The 18,922-nt window shown below is 55.7% G+C and overlaps 1 protein-coding gene across 7 annotated transcripts in view; it reads left to right on the top strand.

The window, feature by feature from the left end:
• The window catches only part of PDE4A (phosphodiesterase 4A), a 47,440-nt gene extending 28,934 nt beyond the window's left edge, over positions 1-18,506 (top strand). For 6 of the 7 annotated variants that reach the window (XM_007168982.3, XM_007168986.2, XM_057539880.1 and 3 more), the window contains 14 exons: positions 2,579-2,770; positions 3,683-3,719; positions 3,841-3,911; positions 4,703-4,752; positions 4,931-5,043; positions 8,506-8,599; positions 10,142-10,365; positions 11,429-11,527; positions 11,624-11,788; positions 12,351-12,450; positions 12,609-12,763; positions 12,997-13,119; positions 13,588-13,770; positions 15,844-18,506. In XM_007168982.3, coding sequence (XP_007169044.2) covers positions 2,579-2,770; positions 3,683-3,719; positions 3,841-3,911; positions 4,703-4,752; positions 4,931-5,043; positions 8,506-8,599; positions 10,142-10,365; positions 11,429-11,527; positions 11,624-11,788; positions 12,351-12,450; positions 12,609-12,763; positions 12,997-13,119; positions 13,588-13,770; positions 15,844-16,524 — 2,287 coding nt within the window. In that variant the 3' untranslated portion in view covers positions 16,525-18,506. Of the gene's footprint in view, positions 1-2,578; positions 2,771-3,682; positions 3,720-3,840; positions 3,912-4,702; positions 4,753-4,930; positions 5,044-6,713; positions 6,980-8,505; positions 8,600-10,141; positions 10,366-11,428; positions 11,528-11,623; positions 11,789-12,350; positions 12,451-12,608; positions 12,764-12,996; positions 13,120-13,587; positions 13,771-15,843 lie in introns of those variants that run through there. The other variant, XM_007168985.2, reaches the window with a different exon arrangement.
• The last annotated feature ends 416 nt before the right edge of the window (positions 18,507-18,922 follow it).

Raw genomic sequence — 18,922 nt, 5'->3', positions numbered from 1 at the left:
AAGGAGGAATGATGTTTCCTCTGCTGATTTGCCATCTGTTTATCTTCTTTGGTGAACTGACCATACTTTTGCTCATTTTTTCACTGAGTTATTTGTCTTCTTATTATTGAGTTTTCAGAGTTCATTATGTACACTGGCTACAAGTCCTTTGTCAGATATTTTCTCCCAGTCTATAGCTTGTCTTTTTATTCTCTTGACAGTGTCTTCTGCAGAGCAGTTTTCAATGTTTTTAAAACGTTTTTTGAAGTTTGTTTCTAAAAGAAGTTTGAATTTTTGACTATTTAAAATTTCTGGTTTCTTTCCTAAAATTGGAACATCTGGTTGGTCAGTGTCCCCAGCTCCACTCTGCTTTTTATGTTGGCCGCCTGACCCCTGGAAACATTTGCTCTAATGGGAGGAATGTGCTCTGATGAGGGTCAAGTCAGCAGAGGGCAGCAGTTAACATTTTGGTCTGAGGAATCACAAGACTTTGGTTTGAATTCTGACCCCACCATGACCTTGCTGGGTGACATAGAGCCAATCATTCTCCTCTCTGAACCTTAGTTTCTTCATCTGTAAAATGGAAGCAATAAAGTCCTTCCCCATTCCCTCACCCCAGGACTGGCCTGGAAAAAAGGCTCAGTATATGGAAGTTGATATCACTGTCCTGGCCTAGGAGATTTCAGATTTATTTCTTGGCAGAGGGAACATTCAAATAAAATCTTAGGCTGACATTCAGTAGTAGGACCAGAAAGTGTGTGTGTGGGGGGGTGGGGGGGTTCTATTTCTTCCCCCTACCCCCTTGTACCCACCAGAGCATTGCCTGAAGTCGGCTGACCAGTCTACTAACCCCCTCACTTTAAGGGTAACAGACCAGAGAAGGCAGTGACCTTCTTGAAGTCACACAGCATGTCACAAGCACACAGCTCCCCACTCTCATCCTCAAATCTTCATACTGATTGCCTTGCTGAGTTCACTCCCCAAGTGTCATATAAGGGACTGATAGACTTACAGTTGCCAATGTTTTTTGAGCTCTTTGTTAGGCACCATTCTGAGCGTTTTGCCTGTGTTAACGCTGGTCACCTGGATGACCTGAGGCAGATGGTGGTTGTCCCCATTTTGTAGATGAGGAAACTGAAATTCCATCTTTCCCTCAAGTTACACAGCTGGGAAGTGGCACAGCCAGCTTTTCCCTGACTCATCCTGAGGGTCTGTCTTGCCAGTGCCACCAGGCTGTGTCCTGTCCTTATGTAGCTGTGTCTATGTCATCTGTCTGTATTTCTGCTCAAGCCACACCAGTTTCCTTGCTGGTCCTCCAACAAAAACCAAATCCTGCCACCGGGCCTTTGCACTTGCTGTTTCCTCACCCTGGAGTACTTTCTCCTACCTCCTGACCTGTGGCCTACTCCTTCTCATCTTTCAGGCCCTGCTCCTGAAAGATATCCTGGAGATATCACTTCCTCAGAGAGGCCTGCCTCAACCATACCAGCAAAAATCACCTCTCCAGTCACCCACCTAGTTTTAATTCTCTGCATGGCAGTCCGTATATTCATTCATTCACTCATACATTGATTCATACGATAGACAGCTGTTGGACATCCACTGCATGCCAGGCCATGTTCTTGGCCCAAAGTATACAGTAGTGAACAAAGCAGACAAAAGTCCTTGCCCTGCAGAACTTAGTTCTAGAAGGGAAGGCAAACAGTGAAGAGTAAAATATAGAATGTGTCAGGTAAGTAGTATTTATTTTAAGGAAGGGAAATGTGAAATATAAGGGCAGGGGTTGACATTTTAGATGGGTTGGTCAAGAGAGGCCTTCCTGAGGAGGCGACATTTGAGAAGGGGCCTGAAGGAAGTGAAGGAGGAGCCAGTGGAGATCTGGGCAAGGGATCTTGCAAAGGCCCTGAGGCAGGAATGTATCTGGAATGTTAAGGAACAGTAAGGAGGCCATTATGGCTAGAGCAGAGTACGTGAGGGGTAGACTGGGAGGTCGTGGAGCAGGGTCTGTGGGCACAGCAAGGACTTTGGCTTTTGCTTTGAGTTGAGCTGGGAGCCATAGAAGGTTCTGAGCAGAGGAGCGATGTGACCTGACTCAGGTGTTCACAGGCTCCCTCTGGCCGCTGTAGGAGAGCAGACTGAGGGGCAAAGACAGGAGCCTGGGGACCAGGGCAGAGGCGAATGTACTGGTCCAGGCAAGTGATAAGGTGGGGCTGGCCGAGGAAGGGGTGCAAAGCGGACAGATTCTGAGCAAATTTGGTTGATTTGAGGTGCAAAGGAAAGAACAGAGCCAAGGAGGACCCCACGACTTTTGGGGTGTGCGTTGCTGCTAGGTTAACCTGTTGATAGTCTAGCCCTCCCCGTGTCATCTCTGTGAGGGCAGATCATGGTCTGTCTTGGTCCCTGCTGTGTCTCCGGCTCCTGCAACGGGACCTGGCCCACAAAGGCGCTCGGTCACTCATCTCTGTCATTTCCTGTCTCCCATCTCTTCTGGGGTGTCTGTCTCTCTGCCAGGAATTTCCTTGGTCCCCTTATTCCTCTTGACCCACCCCCCAATGCCATCTCAGCCCCCCTGACCCCTCTTCCTGCCCGCCCCTTGCAGCTTGGAGGCGGAGAATGGGCCGACGCCATCGCCAGGCCGCAGCCCCCTGGACTCGCAGGCGAGCCCGGGCCTCGTGCTACACGCTGGGGCGGCCACCAGCCAGCGCCGAGAATCCTTTCTTTACCGCTCAGACAGCGACTATGACATGTCACCCAAGACCATGTCCCGGAACTCGTCGGTCACCAGCGAGGCGTGAGCACCCCCGCTCCCTACCCGCCAGCTCTTCCAGGCCTGACCCCAGCACAAGCTGCCCTTCCCAGCAAGGAGGGGGACACTGCCCAAGTCCCCGTCCACTCGCACACCCGTCCTCCCTAGTGAAAAGTAAACAGCACCCTTCTCCCCTGTCGAGGGCTCAGTCCCTCTGTAGCATGTCCACCCAGTGGCGTATGAGCGCCCACCCTATCTCTGCCCCCTGCCCAGCCACGCTGAACCCCTCCCTCAGGCCCAGCCCGGACTCAAGTCCATATAGTACCCGCCCACCCGACCTGCCCAAGCCCACTCCTACCCCTTGGTTTTTGGGGACCTGGCCCACCTCATCCCATCTCTCCAGCAAGAAGGGGGCCCCCCCTGGCCACCACTTCCTTCCAGAGTGTCCATCTTGGCTGACCCCCCTCTTCCTCCCCCATTCCGGGCTTCCCAAAGCCAGCCCCCCTTATCATGACCACCTGTGGAGGTGTGCGCACTCCCGATCTCTTCAGCCCCCTTCCCTCTCACCCAGTCCTCCAGCCCTGCCCCTACCCATCAGGCATCCATCTCACCTCCCCGCGGCTCCTTCCGGCCCTCCGCGCCCTCCCCGCCGCTGGTCTCCCCAAGCCCAGCCCCTATGGTGTGTTCATCACCCTCCTTTTGTCTCTTCGCCCACCCACACCCCTGAGCCCTTCTCCCTGCCCGGCCCCCCGCAGCGTGGCCACCCTTGTGAGGTGTAAGTGTCCTCCCCCCACCAACCCACAGAGCCCCCTTCCTGCCCACCAGCCTCCCCGGGCCCAGCCCTCCCCAGAGTGACCCCCCACTCAGAGACTTGCTTCCCTGCACCCCAGCCCCTCTCCACCCCAGGCCCTTGGGGGTCCCACTGTGAGGACCCCTGACCTGCCCCTGTCCTTGTAGGCATGCAGAGGACCTCATCGTGACACCGTTCGCCCAGGTAAGACCCCTCCCCTAAGGAGGGAAGGGGCTCTAACCTTACCCCACACTTAGGTACAGGGGCCCAGCCCCCGCTGCCCCTCGGGGTGGACCACTTTCCTCACTGTGGCTTCCCAACCCAGGTGCTGGCCAGTCTCCGGAGCGTTCGCAGCAACTTCTCCCTCCTGACCAATGTGCCCATTCCCAGCAACAAGTAAGTGGAGGCTGGGGCCCAATGCCCCATGATCATGAGGCTCAGCACACCTGGGTTCAACTCTCCATGCTGCTGTGTGACCTCAGGCAGGCACTTGACCTCTCTGAGCCTCTGTTCAGGTGACAGCTCCCTCTGAGCCAGTAAATCATTGTGATTTGAATGCCTAAGACGCAGAAACTTTTATAAATAAAGACAGAGGGGTCTGGACAGAGTTCTTGGGTGGCCAGGCGCCCCAGCCTCTGGGCCACTCCTGGCCCTGATGCCAATTTACTGAGCAAATAGCATCCTGTGGTGCCTCGGTTTCCCCTCCAAAATATGGGAATTTAATAGTGTCTCCATTAGAGAGCTGCTATGAGGAGTTCAGAGGTGATATATAGAAAGTGCTAGAATATTGCCCAGCACATAGTAAGTGCTCACTAAATAGAAGTAGTTGTTATTATTTGGGGGCAGGGGTGTGGCTGAGAGCTGCTGGTCCCTCTGGGAGTGGGGGGCAGAGCCATCCTCAAGTTCAAGGAGCTGGGGGGAGGGATGGTCAGGGAAACAGGGACTTTGGAGACACAGGACCTGACCCTACCAGCCGTGTAGTCTTGAGGAAGCCAGTTCACCTCCTGGAGCATCAGTTTCCTCATCTGTAAAATGGGTTCTTGTGGGGCTCTGTGAGAGGCTGCGGGCAGAGTACATGGCAGCACAGAGAGGTGTCAGAAAAAGGAAAATCAGCACTCTTCACGGACAGGGGGAAGCAGAGATGGGGGGGAGGACCAGGCTGTTGTTGGAACCCCATTTCTTTGCAGGCGGTCCCCGCTGGGCGGCCCGACCCCCGTCTGCAAGGCCACGCTATCAGGTAACTAAGCCCCGGGGGATGGGAAAGGCCCCTCTTGCTGCCCCAGTGGGGGGTCCCTCACCCAGGGAGCCTGTCTCACCCCCCTCTCCCTGCACCCTACTCACCTGGTGGGCCCCCATCACCTCTGGGGGTCTGCATGTGGACCCTCTCAGTCACTGCCCCGGCTGCCCTTCTCCAGAAGAGACGTGTCAGCAGTTGGCCCGGGAGACGCTGGAGGAGCTCGACTGGTGTCTGGAGCAGCTGGAGACCATGCAGACCTACCGCTCTGTCAGCGAGATGGCGTCCCACAAGGTGTGCAAGGCCTGTGGGGTGGGGCCAACTGCGGGGGCGGGGTTAACTGTGGGGCGTGGCTGGTGGGCGGGGTCAGCCTGTGGCTAGAGCCTATGGGGTGGGGTCAATCCCTGGGCGGACTTTGTAGCGCCTATAGATTCTGACTTTTCCCAGGGCTGGGGGGCCCTGGGGTGTATGTGTGTGCGTGTTTGTATGTGTGTGTGTCCGTAGGCGACCATCTTTCCTGGGGGGTGGGTTGTATGTTTGTATGGTTTATGAATGTGTATCTGTGGCTTTGGGTCTATGTGGCTGTTGATTTGTTGGCTACACATTTGCAGCGCGGGAAGGTGTGTTCCACTAGGATCCGGCAGGAGTGGCATGCACGTGTGTATCTATGGAGTGTGTATGGGTGTGCACACGGGGCTGTAAGTGTGGGGGGCTGTGGCAGAGGGGTGTGTATGTCTAGAGGTGTGAGTTGGTCCAGATGTGAATCTGAGTGTATATCTCCATGTGTTTGTAACTCTGTGTGTGTGTGTGCGTGTGTGTGTGCGTGCTTGCAGGGCTGCGGGAGAGGGTGCAAGGCTTCCATGTACAGCTGTGCAGACTGTGCACTGCACAACTCCAGGGGACACCATTCAGAAAGCAGGCAATGTGAATGACACTTCCTGGAGTTGTGCAGCATGGTAGCAGCCCTTGTGGGGGAATGCCTATCAGGAAATGAATGTGCAGGTAGACGTGTCTGTGTTGGGGGGTGCATACACCCATGGGTGGAGGTTTGTCTGGGAACATGTGAGTCTGAGGGCGCTTGTGTCCCTGAGGGTGTGTTGAGCATCCGAGAATGTGACCGTGTCTCTGAATGTAGGTCTGTGGGTGTATTTCTGCGATGGGGTGTGTGCGTGTGTATCTGTGGGTGTGAGTGTGAGTATCCCCTTATGGATTTGTCAGGGCACATATGTGTCTAAGGCCACATGGGTATTTGTGTTTGTTTACAAGTGTGTCTGTGGGTGTGTTGAGTGTGTCTGTAAGTGTGTCCAGTATCTGGGTGTTTATCCCTTAGTGTGTGTCTCCACGTCTGAGTGTGAGTCTGCGTTCTTGGAAGGGGTGTGTCTGAAGGCATTTGTATCTCTGTGAGGTCAACTATATACCTATAAATGTGTTGAACAAGAGTTGGGACTCTGTGTGTGTGTGTGTGTGTGTGTGTGTGGTCAGCAAAGGACGGAGAGCATTTGGGTGTTGGAGTGTATTCAAGTGCACGAGTGTGTCAAGTGTCTGGCTGTATTGGTGTGGAAGGTGTGTCTGAGTGTGGGTGTGTCTGTGTGGGGAGCATGTGGGTGTGTGTCTTTGTCTCTGGGTGTGTCCCCGGAGGGGGCACGTCCTCTCCAGGGTGTGCGTGCCTCCCTGCCTCTCCCCAGCAGCCCCAGCCGGGTCCTGCCCGAGGCCCGTGGGCTCCAATGCCCCTTTAACGCCCCCCCCACCTCCAGCACCACCTGACATCAAGTGCAGCCTGCCAGCGCTGCAGTGAGCACGCACACGCACACACACAGGCGAACACACGGAGCCCAGAGCCTCCGAGGCCTCCTCCTGGGACCCTTACCCTGCCCCCCCACCCCATGGGCAGGGGTCCCTGGCCGCCTCCAGCCGCCGCCGCCGGAGTGCCCATCGGGGCCAGGGGCTGGCGGACCATGTAACCAGGTCTGCTGCCGGGAGCGCGGAGGGGAAGGGAGCCCCCAGCCCTGCTGGGCCGGCCCAGGCCCCTCCGCGGCTCCCCCTTCCACTGCCCACCTGCCCAGCTCCCTGCCCCCCCGCCCCCCTGCACAGTAGCTGCTAATCCCGGGACTCCCCAAGCCCAGCCTCTGTGTGCGGCAGCCCTGAGCAGGGCTAAGACTCCAAGATGCCCTTCGTGGATTTCTTCTGCGAGACCTGCTCCAAGCCATGGCTGGTGGGCTGGTGGGACCAGGTAGGGGAACTCGGGGTGGAGGATGGGCAGGAGGCCCGGCTCTGGTCCTCCCACCTCAGACCCTCCAGCCCCTGGTCTAGGCTTGTGTGTGCAGCTGTGCACGTGTGCGGCCTGGACATGAAGCCTTGTGACTGGGTCTCTGTGTGTGGCCCAGGGCTGGGCGTGGATGGCGGGTGGCTGGGGGTGTGGGTCTTTCTCTGGGTGTGACTGTCAGTGCACACACGTGTCTGCAGTGGTGGGGGGCTGCCTGACTATATGCTTGGTTGCCTGGGTCAGGGACCAGGGGGTGGCCCTGGCTGAAATCACGTGGCTCTGATTGTGGTGTTGTGTTTGGGGCCATGTTTATGAGCCCAGAGCGGCGTGATTTTTCTGGGGCATGTGACCCTGAGTGTCAGTGACTGCCTTATTGTGTATGCTCCTTGGTTTCTGCGTCTGGGGCTGTGTAGAACTGTGTAATATGGGAGTCTGTGACTCTGTGTGCGGTTGTGTGACTTTGTGGGTCCATCTTGTGTGTATGTGTGTGAGTGTGTGTTTGTGTGTGTGTGTGTCTGACTCTCTATGTGTGCCCAGGCCTCTGGCAGCACTGGGAGGAAGGAGCGCTCGTCCTGATGTGGGCCATGCGGGCTCACCCTTCCTGCTGAATGTCCCTCTTGCCTCTCTGGACAGAGTCTGCTCCTGCTTTGGGGGTGCTTTGGTGGAGCTTGGGGGCGGGGAGCCGATGCCCTTTCTCCTCATGCACAATGTCACAGCAGATGCTTGTGTGAAGTGCTATGGGGGGACCAGAAGGAGCCCCCAGCCTGGTTCTGGGTATACTCCGTCCATCTGTGCATCTGTCCACCACTCTGAGGTTGGGGGAGAGGGGGCTATGATGGGAACCCCCTCCCCTGGGTGACTGAACTAGGGTTTCCTCAGCTCACTATTCTCCCTGCCCTGGTCAAACCTCTCCACCCAGAACTTCAGGACTACATTCCCTCCTTCCAAACCAGGCTGGGGGCTGGGGGCTGGGACCCCAGGGAGTGGGGTCCCTGTCTGGGAAGACCTGGGCCAGGGGTTGCTCTGGGAAGGCAGGGGTTAAAGGGCCTGCCGGCTGCCCCCCCTTTCCCCAGCTCAGCAGCTGGTTGGAGGGGGAGTTGCTAAGGAGACTCCCATCACCATGGTGATGGGATTCTCCTGACACCCCATTGGCTCCCTGTTAGGTAGGAGCCCCTCCCTTCCACAGGTGCCCCTCTGGCTCCTCCTTGGGGGGAGAAGGAGGGAGTATGGTGAGAGGAGCCCCGCTTCCTCAGACAGGGAAGGGTATGCTAAGTCCTGACTCCCCAAGCCTGGGGACCCCCATCCAGAGCTGGGAGGAGAGGAAGGACTGACCCCTCCCCTCTAGCAGCCTGCTGAGGACTCTGTTGGCTGAGCAGAGAAGTGAGAGGGACTCATGGGTTCTTCAGAAGTTTCTTGAGAGGGCCTGGCCTCACCCCCCCACCCACACCTGCCATGACCCCATCATTCCTTCCTTCTTGCGTCCTTCACCTTAGTTCAAGAGGATGCTAAACCGTGAACTCACACACCTGTCAGAGATGAGCAGGTCAGGAAACCAGGTCTCTGAGTACATCTCCACCACATTCCTAGGTGAGTGAAGGGCGGCACTTGTGTGTGGGTTATGGGGGGGTGGAGGCATTGCATAACTGGACTGCAGGGGGCCACCCCAGGCCCTGGGTCCTGTTGCCCACATTTGCCCAGGGGACCCTGACTTAACTCCCCAAAGGTCAAAGTCACCACGCTCAAGAGCTCCTATATCGCGATGCCCCCAAATTTAGTGGGACCCCAACTTCTATAGAACACACACATTTAAAAATCTCTCCAAGCTGCAAAGCTCCTCCAAACTCAGGGGAACCCCATTGGAACTCTTAAACTCAAGACCCCAAGAAACTCCCAAACTCAAATAGAATTCCTAAACTTTAAAATGCCTCCAGGCTGAAAAGTCTCCCAAAATTCACTAGAATCTCCAAACTTGGATTTCCGCCCCCCCAAATTCAGAAGACCCCTCAAACTTGAGAGATGTCCGAACTCAGTAGGGTTCTCAAACGTAAGGGAACCCCTGCCCTTAAGAGCCCATAAAAGACCCCTAAACCTTTCCACCAAGCTGAAAAGTCTCCCAAATTCAGTAGAATCCCCAAACTTGGTATGACCCCCCAAATTCAGTAGACCCCCCAAACTTTAGATACCCAAATTTAATAGGATTCTCCCGCTTAAGAACCTGTAAGTGATTCCCCAAACTTAGGAGAATTTCCTAACTCAGTGGAACCCTGAAGACAGTAGAATACCCCAAATTCATTGGAACCCTCAAGCTCATGGGGATCTCCAACTCATCCTAACCTCATCCTGAACCCAAGAGACCTAGCTGAGGATATCCCCCACAAACTCAGGATAATTTCACCCTCAGAATTTGTCACCAAAGGTCCCGGAATTCAGGGTACCCCCCCATCAAGCTGGAAAGAAGGTTTCAGAGTTTCAAACACTCCCGCCAATGGGGGTGTGGTGTGCCTGAGATCCAGCCAATAAGAGCACGGCATGCAAATGAGCCCTCTTAGGCCCTGTCATTGACTGGCGGGCCCCAGGTCACAACGAGTGGCCCTGGCTGGGCTCTGGAAACCCTAAAGAGCTCAGGAAAGGGGCTTCTGGGGCTGGCCCCCAGGCAGGCTGGTGTCCAGGGGGTGGGGGTGGGGGTCCATGGAGCCAGAGACCACCCTTCCCTCCCGCCTCCCAGCGCTGTCCACCTCCACCCGCCTCTGGGTCACCATGGGGGTGTCTTCCCTGCCTGCTGGATAAGGTTCCCTGCCTATCCGAGGCAGGCGGTGGCTCTCTCTAGCATCCCCACCCTGCTTCCTGACTTCCCACGCCACCCCCATGCCAAACTTGGTGATTGGACCGGGGCTACCCCATAGCTCTGGGCTGGCCCCAGGGTCCCCACTCCAGCCCACCACCTCCCAGAAGAGTTCCTACCTCCTCTCTGGTTTCCAGTCCATAAGTAACCAACAGCATGACACCCGGAATAGGTCTGCCCTCCTGGGTGAGACTTCCCAGGGCTTGAGGGGTTGAGGGGGGGTCTGAGAGCCAGATGAGGGAGCCTCTGTGAGGTTCTCATGCTGGCCTCTCCTCTATCTTCTGCAGACAAGCAGAATGAAGTGGAGATCCCATCACCCGCAATGAAGGATCGAGAAAAACAGCAAGTGCCACGGCAGAGACCTTCCCAGCAGCCTCCGCCGCCTGGGCCACAGTTCCAGCCAATGTCTCAGATCACCGGGGTGAAGAAGCTGATGCATAGCAGCAGCCTGAACGATTCCAGCATCCCCCGCTTTGGGGTGAAGACCGATCAAGAGGAACTCCTGGCCCAAGTGGGTGGGGCCTCAGCGGGGGCTGGGCTGGAGAGGGGCAGGGTTCTCCTGGGGCCCAAAGAAGGACTGGGCTTTGGATCAGCCTGAGATGAGTATTCGGGTGTACCTGCTTTATGAGACTCTCAGGAGAGAGGGCGTGGTCTCAGCTGGTGTCCACAGGGGGCTCTGGAGTATGAACAACAGCACTGAGTTGAGCCCACCTTGAGGCAAGTGTGCTGGCATTTTATACCCTTGTGTCAGTCATGGGCTGGGGGCTGTCCCCAGGGTAGATGGCATCACCCCCTTCACATAGCTCCTGTGGGGGAAGAGCAGATTTTTGACAAGGGGCAGCTGTGAGTCTTTGTAAGCAACAGCCCCAGCAGCTGGGTGATGGGTGCATTGACCAGTGAAGGGAATCTGGGCAGAACCCAAACAGCATCCACTACAGACCAGACCTGGATTTGCCTCCTGGCTTTTCCATGAAATCTTAAGCCAAGGGGCTCCCACATTGATTTGTACAGTGGACTTGATGCAAGCTCAGTGGCTCCCTCAGCTGACATTTGTTGTAACCCTCTGCGTGCCAGTACTGGCCAGGGCTAGATTCAGTCATTCAGTGTTTATTGAGCACCTACTATGTGGTGGTGCTGTTCTGAATTCTGGGGAGACGTGGAAAATTAGCCCATGTTCCTTTCCTCTCAGCGCCCAAGAGCAGTTTAACTGAGGCTGAGCTGTGCTTTGGGGTCAGCCACGCTGGGTTCACATCCTAGCTTTGCCACTTGTGAGATGCGGGGTCTCGGGTAAGTCATGTCGCTGCTCTGAGTTTTGGTTCCGTCACCTGCTATGTGAAATCAAGCGCTTAGTGCAGTGCTTGGTGGATAATACACACTCAGTAGACTCTGGGGTTGCTTTGTTATTTTCTGGCCCAGTAGGACCTGGGCAGTAAATTCTATACTGCTGAACATGCTACCTACTGGGTGAGCGATAATGGTGCCACTATTCAGACCAGGGTTCTGAACTCCTAGAAAAGAGTCTAGAGGGCCCTGGGCCTTGGGGGCTCCTGACCTCTGGCCTCCATCTCCACCAGGAATTGGAAAATCTGAACAAGTGGGGCCTGAACATCTTTTGCGTGTCAGACTATGCGAGGGGCCGTTCCCTCAGCTGCATCATGTACACGATATTCCAGGTAGGGCGGGCTGAGTGGGGCTGGATGCAAGGGAGGGGGCGGGGCGGGGAGCGGAGGGCCGGTGTGGGGGTCACCGCCCCCTACTCTTGCCCTCAGGAGCGGGACCTGCTGAAAAAGTTCCGCATCCCGGTGGACACGATGGTGACATACATGCTGACCCTGGAGGACCACTACCACCCCAATGTGGCCTACCACAACAGCCTGCACGCGGCTGACGTGCTGCAGTCCACCCACGTGCTGCTGGCCACACCTGCGCTGGATGTGAGCATCGCCTGGCCCCCATGTCTCCCCAGCTGCCCCCCACACTATCCATCTCCAATCTTCTGTTTATCTTTCTGACCCTGAGTCTCTGACGTCCGTCTCTCTCTGACCCCGTTCCTCTCTCTCCTGACTCCCCATCTTTCTTTCTTTTTTTTTTTTCTTATAAATTTATTTATTTATTTTTGGCTGCTTTGGGTCTTCGTTGCTGCGTGTGGGCTTTCTCTAGTTGCGGCGAGCGGGGGCTACCCTTCGTTGCGGTGCGCGGGCTTCTCATTGCGGTAGCTTCTCTTGTGGAGCACGGGCTCTAGGCGTGCGGGCTTCAGTAGTGGCTCGCGGGCTCTAGAGCGCAGGCTCAGTAGTTGTGGCACAAGGGCTTAGTTGCTCTGCGGCATGTGGGATCTTCCCGGACCAGGGATCAAATCCGTGTCCCCTGCATTGGCAGGCGGATTCTTAACCACTGCGCCACCAGGGAAGCCCTCCCCATCTTTCTTGACTCCCCATCTCTCTCTTATCCAGTCTCTCTGACTCCCCATCTTTCTAACCCGTCTCCCTCTGCCCCCAGGCCGTGTTCACGGACCTGGAGATTCTCGCCGCCCTCTTCGCAGCTTCCATCCATGATGTGGACCACCCTGGTGTCTCCAACCAGTTCCTCATCAACACCAGTGAGTGGCCCGCCACGGGGGCGGGGCCTGCTGGGCTGGAGGCGGGGCCTGCGGTTCCCCTCTTAGCGGGGGCGCGCCCTGGGTGGGTCCTCCCCTCCCCTCCCCTCCCCTCCCCTCCCTTCCCCTCACCTGACTGCCCGACCCTGCCTGGGCTACAGATTCTGAACTGGCGCTCATGTACAATGACGAGTCGGTGCTGGAGAATCACCACCTGGCCGTGGGCTTCAAGCTGCTGCAGGAAGACAACTGCGACATTTTCCAGAACCTCAGCAAGCGCCAGCGGCAAAGCCTGCGCAAGATGGTCATCGACATGGTGGGCGGGGCGAGGGGCGGGGACAGAGCGGGAAAGGTCACCTTTGGGGCAAGGGGGCATTGGGGAGGGCCAGGTCTGAGTCTGGGATAGAAGGGCCCCTAGTGGGGGAGACGTCCTTTGGGAGTGGGTCGTGGCGGCTGATTGTGCGGAGTGAAAACTCCAGAGGCCCTGCCCAGGTCAGTACAGCGGGCGGCCAGGCTTCGACGGCCCCCGTGACAACTTCTTGCCCACAGGTGCTGGCCACGGACATGTCCAAGCACATGACCCTCCTGGCTGACCTGAAGACCATGGTGGAGACCAAGAAAGTGACCAGCTCGGGGGTGCTCCTGCTGGATAACTATGCCGACCGCATCCAGGTGCCCCCCTCCCCACACCGTATAGGGAGATTGGACCCTCCCTTCCCCCCTTAGGTCTGGGTTGCTTCCCCTCCGTCTGCTCCAGCTCCCAGGTTGCCCATCTTCCTGTCTCTTTTTTCTCTCCTCTCCCATCTAACCCTTTCCAACTCCCACCTCTCCATCCCATCTCCTGCCATCTCCTCCAGTTCCCTCTTCCCTTTCCTCATCAACCCGTTTCCATGTCCCCCACACCCGTGTCTCCCCACCGCCTCTTTTCCCTTCCCTCCCTCTGCCCTTTGCTCATCAACCTCGTCTCATCTCTCCCCTTCTCTCGCCCACTCATCGACCCTCTTCCCTCACCTCTTCTACCTTTCTCCATCTCCCCGCTACCCCTTCTCCCCTACTCTCCTTCCAAAGGGGAAGTAAGGAAGCCTGAGGCCTCAGACTAGGAGGGGGACACGGCCTCTGAAGGTCCCCCACCCCATACAGGTCCTACGGAACATGGTGCACTGTGCAGATCTCAGCAACCCCACCAAGCCGCTGGAGCTGTACCGCCAGTGGACCGACCGCATCATGGCCGAGTTCTTCCAGCAGGGCGACCGTGAACGCGAACGTGGCATGGAGATCAGCCCCATGTGCGACAAGCACACGGCCTCGGTGGAGAAGTCTCAGGTACAGTCTCGGCACCACTGGCAGAGAGCAGGGCGGGCCTCCTCACCCCACACCGGCCTGGAGCTCCAAAGGCCCAAGAGGTCCTAACCTGCCCGTACACAGTGTCAAGTTTGTCTTTGTCTGTTTTTTCCTTCTCTATCCTGATGGGAAATAGGCAACACTTTCTCCTCCACAAAACAATTGAACTGAGCCTCTGGACTCATAAGTTGTAGATTTGCACCCAGACAGTTGTAACTCATTTGTAGCAACTGCCATAACATCAGTAATAACACTTACCTGGCCCTTAGTTACAGACTTCATGTCCTTTCAGCCTCTCGGTTTCCGTATAACCTGGCCACTCATTTTGTGCCTGAGTTTTGGTGGATTTTGTTGTTGTTGTTGTTTTTTGGCCACGCCACGTGGCATGCGGGATCTTAGTTCCCTCACCAGGGATTGAACCCGTGCCCCCCTTCAGTGGAAGTGCGGAGTCTTAACCACAGGACCACCAGGGAAGTCACTTGGTGGATTTTGAAATGAAGTTAAGTGACTCGTCTTCATCACGTGCCTTTTTAATTTAACGAGAGGGACAGAAACACAGTCTCGTAAAAGACAACACTGAAGTGTGACTATGAGAGTTTCTCACTCTCCCTGCTTCCAGCCTCCTCCCTGGTGAGACCTCCTCTTCCTGGTTCGGTGTGTATGCCCTTCCCATCCAGGGTTATGCAGCCTCAACACTGCTGGCGTTTGGCGCTGGATCATTCTTTGTGGTGGGACCGTCCTGTGCATTGTAGGGTGTTGAGCAGCGTCACTGGCCTCCACTCACTAGATGCCAGGAACACCCTCCCCTTCCTGCGGTAACAACCAAAAATGTCTCCAAACACTTCGAAATGTTCCCAGGGCATGCACATAGCCCCAAACCCCTGATGAAAACCAGTTTTGCTTGTTTTATTATGTATTTATGTTCACAAGCAACTTAATAGCAATAGTTTGTGGGTTTAGCTTTTTTAAAAAATATAAACTGTATCAATATATACCTTTTTTGGGGGGGGGGCGGCACCGCATGGCTTGCAGGATCTTAGTTCCCCGACCAGGGATTGAACCTGGGCCCTTGGCAGTGAAAGTGCGGAGTCCTAACCACTGGACCGCCAGGGAATCCCAATGTATGCCTATTTTTATACAGCTTGCCTTTTCTTTCCAAAAATGACTTGGAGATCTGTCCACATTATTACACATAGATTAAGCTTATCCTTTTTCACTGCTATATAGTATTCCCACAGAGACAGATGGATAATGGTTTGTGTTGTGTAGTGATTGCTCTGTTGGTGGACATATACGTGTTTAGTAGTTAGGAATTCACAGTGACTCAAACAGGATAAAGCTTTATTGATTTTTTTTTTTCTCTTATGTAAGGAAAGTCTGGAGAAAGAGAATTTGGCTCTCTCTGGCTCCACATAGTTGGCAGGCACCCCAGAACTTTCAGTGTTTCTCTTCTATCATGCGAAGCTTGGGGTTTCTCTCCTCAGAGATGTCTCTTGTGGTCACAGATGCTGTTGAAGCTCCAGCCATTCCTCCCTGGAATGTCGGGGAACTAAGATCCCACATGCCGCACGGTGTGGCCAAAAAAAAAAAATAATAACTTAAAAAAATAAACTAATTCCCAACTGATGTATATATGGAGGTGTTACCAGTTTTTGTTTGCATCTCATACGTGTTTTTTTTTCTTTTTTTCTTACTTGTGCAAGAGTTTTTCAAGGGTGGCTCTGGAGAAGCAATATTGCTGGGTCCAAGGGTATCAACATCTTTTATTTTTTTTATTTTTTGCCGCGCCACGCAGCATGAGGGATCTTTGGGGCTTCCCTGGCGGCCCAGTGGTTGGGTCTTCACCTTCCAGTGCGGGGGTTGGTGTGGGTTCGATCCCTGGTCGGGGAGCTAGGATCCCACATGCCTCGTGGCCAAGGAACCAAGACATAGAACAGAGGCAATATTGTAACAAATTCAGTAAAGACTAAAAAAATTTTTTATTAGATCCCGCAGCATGGCAGTGCCATCTGCACCAGCAGATCCCTGGTTTATTCTTCCTTCTCCCTCCCTCAGGTGGGTTTCATCGACTACATTGTACACCCGCTGTGGGAGACGTGGGCTGACTTGGTTCACCCAGATGCCCAAGAGATCCTGGACACTTTGGAGGACAACCGGGACTGGTACTACAGCGCCATTCGGCAGAGCCCATCGCCACCACCTGAGGAGGAGCCCGGGGGACCAGGCCACCCCCCTCCACTGGATAAGTTCCAGTTTGAGCTGACGCTGGAGGAGGAAGAAGAGGAGGAGGTGTCCACTGCCCCAGGTGCAACTGAAGTGCAGGAATTGTCCACCACCCAGGATGTGTTCACAGCTGAGGAACCGTTGGAGGTCGATGGCCAGGACCAGTCTACGGAGGTGGAGGTAGAGGAAATGTACTTGACCCAGCAAGCAGACTCAGCAGATAGTGTGGCTAAGGGTCAGGACGCGTCCACGCCCCCAGATGCATCTGTAGGCTGCAGCAGCCCCCCTGCCCTGTCTCCTGAGAGCCTCCCTCTGCCTGTCTTGAGGACCCCGCCCCCTCCAGAGGAGGACCCGGGCCTTCTGGGCCTCCCCTCCACGGCGGCCGAGGTGGGGGCCCAAAAAGAGGATCAGGCTGCCAAAAGGGCATGCTGTGCCTGCACAGGAACATCGGGCGAGGATCCACCCACACTCCCAGCTCCTGGAGGGTGGGGGTCAGCTGGAGGCCCTACCTGAGCCTCGGCCTCTACACCCCGTTGGCCTCCCTGCCTCCCGCCACCACCATCACACCCCCACCTCCTCCACTGCCTCAAAGACTCTTGGGCCTCCTGAGAAAAAAGAAAACAGAAAAGTGGGGTTTTTTCTCTTTTCTTTTTTTCCCCTTTCCCCCCACCCCCTCCCATGGGGCCTCTTTTTGGAGGTGGGGGCTGGGGAACAAGGGGCTGAGGTCCCGGAAGGGATTTTATTTTTGGAATTTTAATTGTTACATTTTTAGAAAAAAAAAACAAAAAAAAACCAAAAAAACCCAGGATGAAACACAGCAACTGTAGATGCTCCCGTTCCCAGCTCCCCTCGGCCAGCTCCAACCCCCTCCCCCCGCTTCCCCCCCAGAGCCCCACGTTCCCCCTTCCCCCCCACCCCCGCTTCCCCCCCTTACCCCGCCCTGCCCCGCGCCCCAGGTTCCAGGCTCAGTCTTCCGGCCTCTTTGGTCTCTTCACCTGGTGTAGGGTCTCCCTCCAGACTTTTCTTCTGAATTTGGGAGGGTCTCTAGAACCCAGCCAGGAATAGCCATTCTGGGCGGGGCCTCTGGGGGCGGGGAGGGGGCGCCCCATGAGCTCTCTGACGTTCCCTCCCCCCGAAGTCTTCAGCCTCATTTTGCACAAACCTGGCAATACTGACTTGGGGGACGGGCAGGGGGGAGACGGGGATTTTAAGGATGCAGGGGTAGGGTGTTGGAGGGACATTCACACCACCCACCTGGGGTCTGAGGTTTGAGGAGGGCGTGATCCGCCTCCCCCCCCTCCACTGGCCACCCCTTTCCCCTTCCAGTCTGGTTTCCGTTTGAATTTTCTCCATTTGCGGGGGCGGGGGACGGCTTGGAGCCGCACCCCTCCTTCCAGCTGCTTCTCCTCTTGTTTCTGCCTTAATGATTCCCACGGCCATAGGAGAGGGCGTTGCAGTGGCTCCCACCTGCACCTTGGGTGGAGTAAGACCAGGCCCAGAGCCCCCATCATGGGCACAGCCCCCTCCCCAGCATCCTCCTGCCCCCCTCCCCGACTCTTTGCCCTAGGAGGAAGCAATAACGGTGTACACCCACGTCCCCTTTCTGGGCAGCCCTTCCCACCCTGGCAGCCAAGGTCATCTCTCCTTTGCCCGCACCTTGCCAAGCCTCCCCCTCTACCCCTAGCTCTTCCCCCAAGCAATACGACAGACAGATGCAAGGCCATTTTTCTCCAAGCCATGGGGGGCTGTTTGGAAAGAAAGACCCCCTCTTCCCCTTCCGCTCTGCCCCTCAGCCTGGCTCTGCAGCTGGGCAGGACCGGCCTCTCTCTCTCTCTCATTTCTCTCCCCTCCAGTTCGGAGCACACAGTACTGTAGCCCCCAGCTCCCCCCAGCCTTCCATCTGTCTGTCCTTCCCTGTGGGGAGTACCACCCGCTCCCACCCCCACGATGCTGTACAGGGTTCATTTTTGTAGTGAAAGTAGTTTCAGACCCAGCCGGCCACCGGAGTGGGCCTTTTTTTTTTTTTTTTTTGGTTTTCCTTCTTTCTTTGTTTTTTTCTTTCTTTCTTTCTTTCTTTTGTACATACTGTAAGGTTGGTTTGTAAATTATTCTACAGAGGCAAAAAGGGAAAATAAACTTGCCCTTCCCCCGCTGACTCAGGGGAAGGAGGGGTTGGGGGTCTCCCGATGGGAGTCTCCATTCCTGCTGTATTATACAAACTGTACCATAGACCCCAGAAGTGTGGACTCAGCACTGTTGTTGAACGGCGAGTCATGTCATCAGAGAGGGTGAGGGAGGACTGGGCAGAGCCTGCCCCTCCCCCGGCCCCAGGGCCAGGAGTGATTGGCAGCTGGGGACAGGGACCCCGGGGAGTTGGGGGGGGGCGGAGTCAGTACCCCCTTGAGCTGCTCCACTTTGATGATCAGTCAGTAGGTCTGCTGATCGATACTCAATCCTTCGATCTTGTCTCCAATTAAACCGAGGCTTTCACCCATCTTCCTGGCTGATGTGGCTTCCTTTCCCAGCCTGTTTCTCAAGGTGTGTGTCTCTCTCGCTATCTGTCTGGGGAGGCGTGGGGAAAATGAGCGGCCTCTGTCCCTGCCCCTTCCCAAGCAGATAGAACTTGAAGGGGGTGCAGACAGCTTGGCGGCAGGCAGCCCCCCGGCCTGGGCCAGGTCCAGGCACAGGGGCTGCAGGTTGTAAAGTGGAGGTTCAGACCACGCAGTTTTTAGAGGCCAGCAGACCCAGGTAAGCCTTGTTTCTCTCACGTGGAGCATATCTGACGCAACGCGGGTTCTCCTGGTACCACGAAGTCATTCCTGGAAACCTGACTGACCCCCACCTCCAACATCTGGTTGCCAGGTCATGATAAAAGCTCTTGGATCAAATTCTGCCCTGCAGACATTAAACT

The sequence above is a fragment of the Balaenoptera acutorostrata genome, chromosome 2 (assembly GCF_949987535.1).
Source record: "Balaenoptera acutorostrata chromosome 2, mBalAcu1.1, whole genome shotgun sequence".
In the NCBI taxonomy this organism is placed as follows: Eukaryota; Metazoa; Chordata; class Mammalia; order Artiodactyla; family Balaenopteridae; genus Balaenoptera; species Balaenoptera acutorostrata.
This window is presented reverse-complemented; position numbering and strand designations above follow the sequence as displayed.